Source organism: Mesitornis unicolor, unplaced genomic scaffold (genome assembly GCF_000695765.1).
Source record: "Mesitornis unicolor isolate BGI_N332 unplaced genomic scaffold, ASM69576v1 scaffold11734, whole genome shotgun sequence".
Taxonomy (NCBI): domain Eukaryota; kingdom Metazoa; phylum Chordata; class Aves; order Mesitornithiformes; family Mesitornithidae; genus Mesitornis; species Mesitornis unicolor.
The window spans coordinates 14,590-25,638 of NW_010179450.1; the positions used below are offsets into that span (position 1 = coordinate 14,590).

Consider the following 11,049-nt stretch of genomic DNA (forward strand, 5'->3'; position numbering starts at 1 on the left):
CAGCAGGTGGCAGCTGGCCAGGGGTCACCCCACTCACCAGTGAGGAGTTGCAGTGTTTTTGGCCCTGTGTGGACCCCTGGGGTGGGTGCACCACTGGTGAACAGCCCGAGGCCATGCTTCGTGCTCTGCTCACAGCCCTGTGCGCCCAGCGGCTCAGGCAGCGTTGGCTCCACGGCGCTGCCTGCTTGCCTGGCCCGCGTTTCATCGGCTTGTCCATGCGGATGGTTTTGTGAGGCAGTGCAGAGAGCACTGCTGATGGTGACATCAGCAATATCCTCTGCACAACTTCATCCTCCGAGCTCGCCGTTTCATCCTGGAAGGCTGTCGTAGTGGTCAGGCCTGGTTTTCCTTTGTAAGTCTGGGCTGGCTGCTCCCAGTCACTTTCTTGTCCTTCAGTACATGTTGGCTGCTGTCCCAGAGACTGTGCTGGGGCTGACCTCCTTGGATCCTCCTTCCTGAAGACAGGAGTGACATCTGCTTCCTCCCAGTCCTCAGGAACTGTCCCTCATCACCATGAAGCACCATTAGATGTCCTGCTGTCCCTCTGTAAGATTTACAGGGAGCCAAGCCAAGCCACAGGTTTCTGGATTTACACCTGGGGAGGAGGAGATGGAGAAGGAAGGGTACACATCCCTGTGGCTGGGCTTTTAGGCAGCAGATGGGTGATTCAGGGCCAGAACCGGTGAAGAGTCAACTCCATGGTCCACCTGACAGAGGAGATGTGCATCGCTGTGTGATGTGTCTAAAATTATTTCCTACCCTGCTGTGCCATCCAGCGCTGGCAGTTCCTGGAAGGGTTTTGCAAGCTTCCCGTTATGTCTGGGCTAAAGCTGGTGATGTGTGGTGGTTTTGGCTGTGCAGGCCCCACGTTTCCTCTCGTCTCAAAGGGCCATATGTTTGTTCTCTCCTGCCACGTGGCTGAAGCTGTTGTGCATACACCATGTCGCCACTGTGTACGTGTGCAGCAGATCTGCTTTTGGGTGCTGCTGGGTTTGCTGTGCCTGTGCAAATGCAGATGTACAGAGCATACGTGGATGGGACACGTGGACTGCCAGGAGCTGGTGGCCTCGTGCACCTACGGGGGGCTGAGCACAGGCTGTGAAGACGATGATGAGGAGCAACGTGATTCTGCCATCGCCCCTGCCTCCAGTGCACGCAGATCCCGTCCTCCTGCTGTTTTGCTGCCTTATGCAGGAAGAAGTCTGCCCATCCCATAAGAGCTGTCGGGCAGAGCCTCAGGATAACTGTAAGCAGCTTTTGGGTGTCTTTGTTCCTGGCAGCTCAGCGTGTGGGAGTGACGGGCAGGCACAGCAATGGCTGCTGCTGTGTCTGCTGCTGCGTCTGCTCCCGCCTGTTGGCCTTGTTCTGGTTTATTACAGTGCTCTGGCCCTGCTGTCTGAGCTCAGGATCTGTTGGTCTCTAGCAAGCAGGAGGAACAGCCTCAGCACCCGTGTGGTTGTACTTCTTGTACAGGAATTCCTTCCGTTGTTTCCTGTGGTCAGACTCCTGAACAATGCACTGAGCTCCTTGTGTGGGCTTTGCATCAGTTCTTGTTGAAGTCACAGCCGTGGAACGCTGCCTGCACTGGGGTGAAACAGTGATGCTTTGGTGTTAGCAGCGTGAGATGTGAAACCAGCGTTGATTTTCAGGTACAACAGCCTTGGTCACTGTGGTTATAGTTTGGTCCTCTCACGTTTGTGCAGTTCCTGAGGTACAAGGCGACTGGTGGGGCCATGTCCTGCGGCTGGGCTTTGAGGTCCCGCTCAGTCACTGACAGCGATGGCGCCTGCGTCCTGTGCAGGTCTGGAGCCTTTGTTTCCTCCTTCCTAGCACCAGGTGCTTGCTTCTTTTCAGTTCTCACAGCACTGGGAGCAATGTGAAATCCTCCTGGGTACGTACTGGAGTAAAATGCTGTTTGTTCTCTCTTCTAGACATGTTGTTGTGAAGACTTCGCCCAACCACAAGTACATTTTCACCCTGAGGACCCATTCCTCAGTTGTTCCTGGCAGCATCGCGTTCAGCTTGCCCCAGGTACCGTACGGTTTGACTTGCTGCTTTGCTATGGAAAAGCACAATCTCCACTGAGATCAGCATTGAAGATAACTCTTCTAATTGAGGGGAGATGTCTGCGTGAATGTGCGCTACAAATTTGATTTCTGACAGCAAAAAATTGAGGAGACCTCCTATAGCCGAAGCAAAATTGCTTATATTGCTTTGATCTGGTTTTAGTGCATGGTGGGATAAAAGTACTAGAAAATGTGTAATTTAGCCTTTTTAAAACCATCAGAAATGAACTGTTTAGAAAAGAAAAGCCTCAGTGATGTCTGCTGTTGTGGAATCCTCCTGTTCCCTGGTTTCCCTTGACTTGAAGGGGTTTTCTGTGCTGTGCTGTGCTGCTCTTTTAAGGACCTGCAGGAAGTTTTGTTGACTGTACTTGGTCATTGTTAGCATTTCTAGGTGAAAAGTGCCATGTAATGCATAGATTGGATTTGTCTCCCCTTTCTTAATTAAGTCAACATGTTAAATGAAGGTTAGAATAACTAATTGATACAGTAGAAAAATGCCTCTTGTAGCCTTCAACTCATGCAGGGAGTCACAAAATGTGAGACTGCGATGGCCGTGGTCACTGCTTTAATGCTCTCATGGTTTCCTGGCCGAGCAGTTGAGTCTCTGTGCTGCAGACACAAGGTATTTCTCCTCAGCAGACGACTTGGCGTAGGCCCCAGAGCTGCTTTTTGATGTCCTGTTCAAATTCGGGTTTGTCCGGATGAGCGGGTGAAGGGGATTTTGTGTTCCCTGTGTGTCCCGTTGTGGTTTGTGGTGCCCGAACTGGAACCCAGCTATCAGTAGACGATATTTGTATCGCAGGGTTCGAGTGGGTGCGTTCGTGGTCTGGGGTTCCTTTTTGTGGATTCCAGTACTTCCTAAAGCCGGGAGAGCTCCTCTGCTAAGGGGTGAGGGAGGCTGCTTGCCCCCAAAAAGTGACTGTGGTAGCAAGTGCTGATTCTGTAACTTAAAGCACGTTACAACTTCCTGCAGCTGGTACATACAGGTAGGTTTTAAAATGACCACGGAGTGCATGGCAGCCGTTCCTGCCTGGTGTGCTTCCTCTTGTGTGATCAGCACCTGAGCTTCGGTGGGAAACGAGCAGGAGGACAGACCCCCCACTGCCTCCGTGGTGGTGGAGTGTCCAGCAATGCAGGCTGGGGAGAACAACCTCCTGAGCTGAGAAAACAGCATTATCAATGGAAACTACTCCACGGTTTTGACTTGTTTCCTGTTAATTTGGGGGTCTCTGTAGGATCCCATTCTGCCGTGTTTTGCTGCTGCTTAAGGGGGAGCCTGCTTTGCTGAGGGCGCTGAGTGTGAATGGGTGTTTGCTGTGCTGAAGGACAGGCTTCCTGAAGTGTTTGTCTTGTTTTACAGAGGAAATGGGCTGGACTCTCTATCGGACAAGAGATCGACGGTAAGTCACACAGCAGCGTGATCGTGATTTGTGTTTATAAGTCTGAATTCTGTGTTTCTGCGCTGAAGTGAGACCGAATTGGAAAATCTCAGCTCTGCAGCCCTTTCTCAGGCAGTGCAGGGCCCTCGTTAGTGAAAGGTCGTTGTGCTCCTGTCTGCAGCCTTTCTGCCTCTGGACGTTTCCAAAACCTGGAGGACCCTTTTGACTGCTCTGCAGATGTCTGCTAGTGCAGCAGCATCGCTCTGTGTGGGACATCAGTGATGTGAACATTTAACACACCCACAAAGCTTCTGTGGCTTTGGAGACCCCTCACCAGCGAACACAAACAGCTCTTGTCATTGCGGGTATTCCTGGCATCGAAATCTGAGTCTTGAGAACAGGGAGGTTTCAGTGCTCAGTTGTCAAAAGCCAGCGGTGCGCTCTGGAGCGGGATCAGCTTTGTGAGCAGTGCTGCTTTCACCAGGCACTGACGAGGATATTCTGCGGTGTGATGAAAGGAAAGGGATGCATCTCCAGTCTGTGCAAATTGGAGATCTGTATTCCAATTACGAGTCCTAATTGAGTCTGACGAGCCTTTGCCAGTGTTCAAAGAGGAGGCTGCTCTGTGTCTCTCAGCTCTCACGCTCTGTCTTTCATTTATTTGTGCTGTCTGTCACCGTCACCTCTGGTTTACGAGCGGTTGGCATCGCTGTCAGTTGTCAGTGCTGCTGTTTGCTCTGTCAGCAGCTTCTCGAGTAGTGACCCAGCTCCTGGCAGCAGCTTCTTTTGGGAGGTCTCCATGTTCTCTGCCACGGCCGATGGAGGTAATGGACGGTGTGTGTCCTGACCACCAGGAATTACCCGAGTGCTCCTGGGGGCAGCCGGCTCATCCCTTTCTGTCTCGTGGCTGTGGTGAAGCCTGCTCCAAGGCTTGACTGGCTCACAGTTGTTCAGGGAGCAAACTGTGCAGCCCCTCTCTTGCCGTGTGAGGGGTGCACAGAGATTCCAGGGACTTCTCGCATTTGAGGGGTGTGGGCAGAGCTGACAGCTGCGTCTTGTGTCAGAGTGAGGAGGACCCAGACTGAGAGGTGGACGTGGGGCACTGTTTGCCACGCTTGCTCCTTGACTCTTTGATTTCCCAGCTCCTGTGGTCTCGGCAAGTCCATCGTGTGGTCAGTGCTCACGTGTGAAGCCTGGTGTCTCTGTGGATCTCTCTTTGTCTATCTGTATTACCTCACAGGCCTTGCTTGGAAGCCATTTCTCTTTGCTAGCTGGTTTGGGTTTGTTTTTTAAACTGAGGAAGACCTGCAGTGATTGGGGAGACCCACAGATTACTTTGTTTCTCGCCCTTGTTTGGTTGCTGATAGGTGACACGTGCCAGCTGCTCGCAGATAAGTGCTTTTTAATACTGAAGTTACTTGGGGGAAGCAGCGCTGATATCCAGTGTGATGAGCTGTTAGAACAGGTTTGTGATTGTACTGGTGCTAGACCTTGCTATAAATTTACCAACCATGTGGGAACATGTGTTTAGAAAAGTAGCGCGGTAGTTTTGTCAGAGTGACTAAATGTCGTATGACTCCTGCTGAGTACAGAGGGTTTGTAAAGGGGGAAGTGTTCGTAGCACTGGTGGTTTACCAGGGCGCTCTCTGTCTTGTTCCCCTGATGATACCAAACACAGGCTTTTCGTGTCAGTAAATGCAGTCAGTGGCACAGCGAAGCTGAGTCCCGTGCAGCCCCTCACGCTCTGGTAAAGGCTTTCTGTCCAGGTGAGGGAATCTCCCTTCGCCTTGTGGAAAGGCCGAGTGCCTCAGGTGGGTGCCAGGAGGTCCCTGCTGCCATCTCTGCCTCCCTCTCTGTTCTGGGGACATTTCAGGCTTTTGAAGCTGGTGCTGTACGTTGCTTACTGCCCTGCATCCCCCGTGGTGTGCTGCTGTTCTCTGTGCCAGACACCCCCAGCATTCAGTCCTTGCTGCAGGACTGCTTGTGCTCAGTTCTAAGAGAAAGTAGAGAAATAAAGGTCTCTATCAGAAATAATATGTTCAGTTTTGTTAAGTACTCGTTGTGAATGAAAAAACGTGTACTGCCAAAATAATACTGTGTTTAATATCTTGTGGGGGATGCTGCTGTTCTGAAACGTGCTGTTTCTTTGTTTCCATCAGTCTCCTTGTACACCTTCGACAAGGCGAAGCAGTGCATCGGCACCATGACGATCGAGATCGATTTCCTGCAGAAGAAGAACATTGACTCCAACCCCTACGACACGGACAAGATGGCTGCGGAGTTCATCCAGCAGTTCAACAGCCAGGCCTTCTCAGTGGGCCAGCAGGTGAGGGCTTGGTCTGCTTTGGTGAAGTTAAATGTGCTTAAACAACACAGTGGTTGTACTGCAGTGGTGTCAGACGCTGAGGGATGGCTCCGTGCTGCACAGGACACCTAAGAGGCAGAAATAGTTGTATTGTGTGAGTGGTTTCCTTATGGAACACTGAACCATCATGACTTTGACTGGAAGCGTGAGCAGAGCGGTTTAAAACCTGCCTTTTCCTAAAGAAATCTGTCTTTGTGAAGGAAAACCCTGAGGCTTGAGAGAGCTGGGTTCTCTCTGTTGTAGCCTGGTCAGGTGTGAGCATGGCAGCTCCTGGGATCTCTTGAGAAGTGACTCTTGTCTTCCTTCTACGCACGATCAGAATGAACACCAGTTTAAATGACTCTCGGTAGCACCTTTCAAGTGCGGTGTAGTTTATTGTAGCACTCATCACTACTCTATGGACTCCAGCCCTAAGACAGGTACGAAGCATTGGACCTGGGGATTTCTGAGAGGTGGTGTCCCTGGAGCTGAGCCTTCGCAGCTCCGCAGCAGGTGGGCTTCTGCCCTGCGAACGTCTGCGGTCGCCTCTGCTGAGCTGTGTTCTTGGGCCAGGTTGAGGTCTGTCTCTTGTAGCAGTTTACAACTTGCAGGGTCTGAATCTTGAGCCAGTTGCAAATGTCATCTTGGAGGAAAGGGGTTGTGCAGAGACAGTGGTGAGGCAGTGCCAGAGGATCCCCAGAGGGGGTGCAGGCCCCATCCCTGCAGACGTTCAAGGCCAGGTTGGACGGGCTCTGAGCAACCCGGTCTGTTTGGGGATGTCCCTGCTCACTGCAGGGGTTGGACCAGGCGGCCTCTGAGGGTCCCTTCCAACCCAAACCACTCTGTGTTCCTGTGCTGCTCAGCACCCCAGACCTTTGGGAGTTGTTGAATGGTAACCTTCGTCCTCAGAGCTCTTTCTCTTCAAAACTTAGCAGTCGTGTCAACATCCTTGTTAGCTTTTTAACGAGTTAAAATCCCTTTCTCTTTTCTCTTTCCACAGCTTGTGTTCAGTTTTAATGACAAACTTTTTGGGCTGTTAGTAAAGGACATGGAAGCCATGGACCCCAGCATTCTCAAAGGAGAGTCTGGAGCAAGCAAGAAGCAGAAGGTAGGCTCACAGGAACTCGTGCTGGTTCCCTGGGGACTGCAGGGGTTCAAATACCGATCAGACCTCGCTACGAGGAGTTAGATTACTGCACTGGGAGAAGTTGCACATGTGTTCCATTGCCTCAGAGAAGACACGGGGTGCTGTGTTCAGTGTAATGCAGCTTTCTGTGCTTGTGTGGTCGGGAGCTTAGAGCTGAACCCACTGAAGTGCAGAGCTGGGGCAGGTACAAGGAATGTCCTTTGGTTTTTATGTACTGACTCATGGCAACATCATCTTTTGGGCCTTTTTGTCTTCCAGGAATGCGCAATTTTGATTTTTTTGGTCATTCAACAGAAAGGACATTTTAAAATTTTCTTCTTTACTTTCTAGAACTTGCTGAAATAAAACAGTTGGTTTTAACTAAACAAACAGCTTTAAAAAGCCGATTTATGATACCTGATGAGCCGCTGCATTCAGTGATGTTAACTTTAGAGGAGGTGTTGGTGTTTCATGTTCTTCCCAGTGACTTTTGTAGTGGCATTTCTGCTGCACTTCCTTGCTCTCTGAGATGAGAAGCGATCTGACGTTGAGCCTAGCAGCTTCATGTAATTGTTTCCTTCCCTTTTGCAGATTGAAGTTGGTTTGGTTCTTGGAAACAGTCAAGTTGCCTTTGAAAAAGCTGAGAACTCCTCTCTTAACCTGATCGGTAAGTGCCGCTGTATCCAAGAGCTAAATAGTGCTTTTCAGTTTTCTGCTTTCCAGGCTCAAAGACTTGCCTGCCTGTCTTTTTCTGGTTACATCGATTGACCTCATCCGTTGAAAACTGCATCTCAAAATGTCTCCTGTTTAAACGAGCAGATGGGATCTGATCCCATGGTGCCTTTCTAATCCAGGCCTAGGAGTGCAGAGTGCTTAGGTTGACTTCTCTTCTCATGGAACTCAGCCCCTCCCCAGCTCCCTTGCCCTTCTCTGCCCACACTCCAGCCCCTCAATGTCCTTTTGGGAGCGAGGGGCCCAAAACTGACCCCAGGATTCGAGGGGTGGCCTCAGCAGTGCTGAGTACAGTGGGACAATCGTTTCCCTGCTCCTGCTGCCTACACCATTCCTCATGCAGGCCAGGATGCCCTTGGCTTTCTTGGCCCCCTGGGCACTCTGCTGGCTCCTGTTCAGCCACTGTCAACCAACACCCCCAGGTCCTTCTCCTCCAGATCCTCTCCAGCTGCTCTCCTCAGGCCTGCAGTGTTGCATGGAGTTGTGACCCAAGTGCAGGACCTTGTTGAACCTCACTCCATTGGCCTTGGCCATCACTCCAGCCTGGCCAGGTCCCTCTGGAGCCCTCCTACCCTTGAGCAAATCAACACTGCCACCTAACTTGGTGTCATCTGCAAACTGACTGAGGGAGCACTCAGTCCCCTCATCCAGGTCATTGATCAAGATGTTAAACAGGACTGGCCTCAAAACCGAGCCCTGAGGAACACCGCTTGTGACTGCTCTCCAACTGGAGTTGACTCCATTCACCACCACTCTTCGGGCCAGGCCATCCAGCCAGTTTTTAACCCAGCAAAGATTGTGTGTGTCCAGGCCATGCCCAGCCAGCTTCTCCAGGAGGATGCTGTGAGGAACCATGTTAAAGGCCTTACCAAATTCCTGGTGTGCAACATCCACAGCCTTCCCCTCGTCCACCAAGTGGGTCACCTTGTCATAGGAGGAGATCAGGTCAGTCAAGCAGAATCTGCCTTCCATAAACCCGTGCTGACTGGGCCTGATCTCCTGGTTGTCCTGGATGTGCTGTGTGATGGCACTCGGGATGCTGCTCTATGAGCTGCTCCATGAGCCTGCTCCATGCTTTTTGCAGTGCTGAGGTCAGACTGACGGGGCTGTGGTTCCCTGGATCCTCCATCTGGCTCTTCCTGGAAATGGCCCTGACTTTTGCTGCCTTCCCTCAGATGTGAGCCTTGGCTCCATGTTCTGTGGCCGTCTGCTTCACGGGCTACAGTCGCTCCAAAAGAGGGGGAGACGCGAGGCTGTTGTGTAGCCACAGACCTTGCATCCTATGTGCACGTCTTTATCTGAAAACACAGCCAGCCGTCCACACTGAAACCCCCCATGAGGTCTGTGGGCTGAGTTGTAGATGGCTGTAATTGAGAGTATTAACAAGGACACAGGTTTTAGGAGCGTGGATTGAAGTTTGCATGGACAATCGGTTCATACCTGTGGTTACATGACTGCAGCCCGTTAAGGTTTTGCTGTGTTTTGATAGGACAGCTTGGGGTGAGTATTAACATCACCCAATTTATTGCACCAGAGCAAGCAGTATTATCTCACTTGGTTAATATTCAGAGCCACAAGTGACCCGTGATCTTCCTCCTAGCGTGTAAAGGTGTGAAGAGCAGTCCCGTGGGAGAGCTGATTGATTGGAAATAGGAATCCTTCACCGTGGTTCAATTCATTGCCAGCAGGCAAGACAAAAGAGTTGCTTATGCCTCAATTTACTCCTGTCAGATTGGTACTTTATTTAATCTCCTCATTGATCTGAGGCAGAGCTACTTAACGTGCTTTGGTAGTCTCTGGAAAATTGTGAAGTTTTGAATAGTTAAGTTCTGGGAGAGGAGATAAAAGTGAAGTGTCACCGAGCACTGCCTTCAATAAAGGGCCTTTATTCTTTCGAATAGAAAAGAATTGCGATAATTAAAAAAAACAAAGGCCAGTTCTATTTCTATATAAAATCGTGTGCTGTAAAACCAAGGGGTGATGTTTTAATTGCATCTACAGGAGTTCTCTAGCGACGAGATGCAGCCAGAAGAGGGGGGTATAGGCTAAGCTCTGCGGGAGCAGGAACGGCCCTGGCTGAGCTGTGGTGCAGCCTGCGCTGGAGCAGAGGTGGTGAACGGGCAGCGATGTGAACGTGTGCTCACTGCTGCCCTGCGCGGTGTGGTGTTAGTGCTGCGATACACGTTCTGTGGTTGACTCTCACGCGTTAGGGGCATGTTCTCATCGGTTGGAACTGAGGTGTTGAGTCCAGCTGTGCTCGGAGCGAGGTTAACAGCAGTCTAATTCAGCTCACGCTGAACGGTTGTTCAGTGTGTCCACTGGACTCCTAGCTGCTAATTCATCATCTGGCTCACCTTGATCTATCTCTAGAAGAGGTTATGGCACAAATCAGCAAAATGCACAGTTGTAGTTTGCCAGCAATGGCTTTTTAGGGGAGATCGTGGTCCCCAGGCCCAATCCTGTAAAGCCCCGTGTAAACCTGAGAAAATACAAGACATCCAGTTTCTGCAGGAATTAAGGATTATCTTCAGTCTTTGCTTTCTCCCTGCGTTTTTATCTTCTGGTTTCTCTGGTAGCGAAGCAAAGTGACATTGCTGAAGCGTTGATCTGACCGATAAGAGCGTCAGGGCTTGTTTGTAAAGGCCCTCAGATAAACTGAAGGTGACCTGTGGATTCGGCAGCACCTCAGCAATGTTCAGTCAGCATTTGTGCTTCTTGTCTGCCTCCTAAGTGCCCCAGGCACCTTAAAGCTTCTCTGGAAGCAGTAAGGAGCTCTGCAAGCCTGAAGCCCGTGTGGTTGTCAGCAAAAGTAAAGGAGGGCGGTTACACCCTTGCATGGAGACTCTGTGTGCTGAGGGGATCCGGCTGAGCTCAAGGCAGCTCTAGGAGAGGCTGTGGCACAAAATGAACCGTGGTGGTTCACTGGCTTTTGTTCCTCTGAGCTGTAGAGGAACTGCCTGACCTCGTCACTGCTTTGTGTGACCTTGCCTGAAGTTGCTCTGCTGTCAGAGCACTGGAAGGTGGCGGCTGTGCTGGCTGCTGTTAAAAGGCTTCCAGAGAAGATCTGGAGAGCTGCGGGTCTTTGAACCTGAAATCTGTGCAGAAAAAATCAACGAAGACTCAAATTAGTGCTGTGCAGTGGTGGTGCAGTGGGAAGGGTCAGCCCGTCTGTGGTAAGGGCAGGCCTCCTTCATCAGCCCACTGGACTTCATTACGGGCATCAGAGAGCGCGGGGATGAGGGCTGACGCGGGCTGCTTGTTTTCCAGAGCTCTTCCAGCAATGATCTTATCAAAGTTTCTCTAAAAAGAAGCTGAGCAGAGATCTTTAAGAGAGAAGGTCTGTGCACGAGTAGGTGAGCGATGGAAGGGCAGCAGTAAATAGCCAGTGCCAGCGAAGTGCAG

The 11,049-nt window shown here is 51.0% G+C and overlaps 1 protein-coding gene across 2 annotated transcripts in view; it reads left to right on the top strand.

Moving 5' to 3' along the window:
• NSF (N-ethylmaleimide-sensitive factor) overlaps positions 1–11,049 on the top strand; it is a 49,925-nt gene that overhangs the window by 3,402 nt on the left and 35,474 nt on the right. For both annotated transcript variants that reach the window (XM_010182785.1, XM_010182788.1), the window contains exons 2-6: positions 1,932–2,031; positions 3,427–3,466; positions 5,605–5,771; positions 6,790–6,897; positions 7,507–7,582. In XM_010182785.1, the coding sequence (XP_010181087.1) occupies positions 1,932–2,031; positions 3,427–3,466; positions 5,605–5,771; positions 6,790–6,897; positions 7,507–7,582 (491 nt within the window). The remainder of the gene's footprint in view (positions 1–1,931; positions 2,032–3,426; positions 3,467–5,604; positions 5,772–6,789; positions 6,898–7,506; positions 7,583–11,049) is intronic.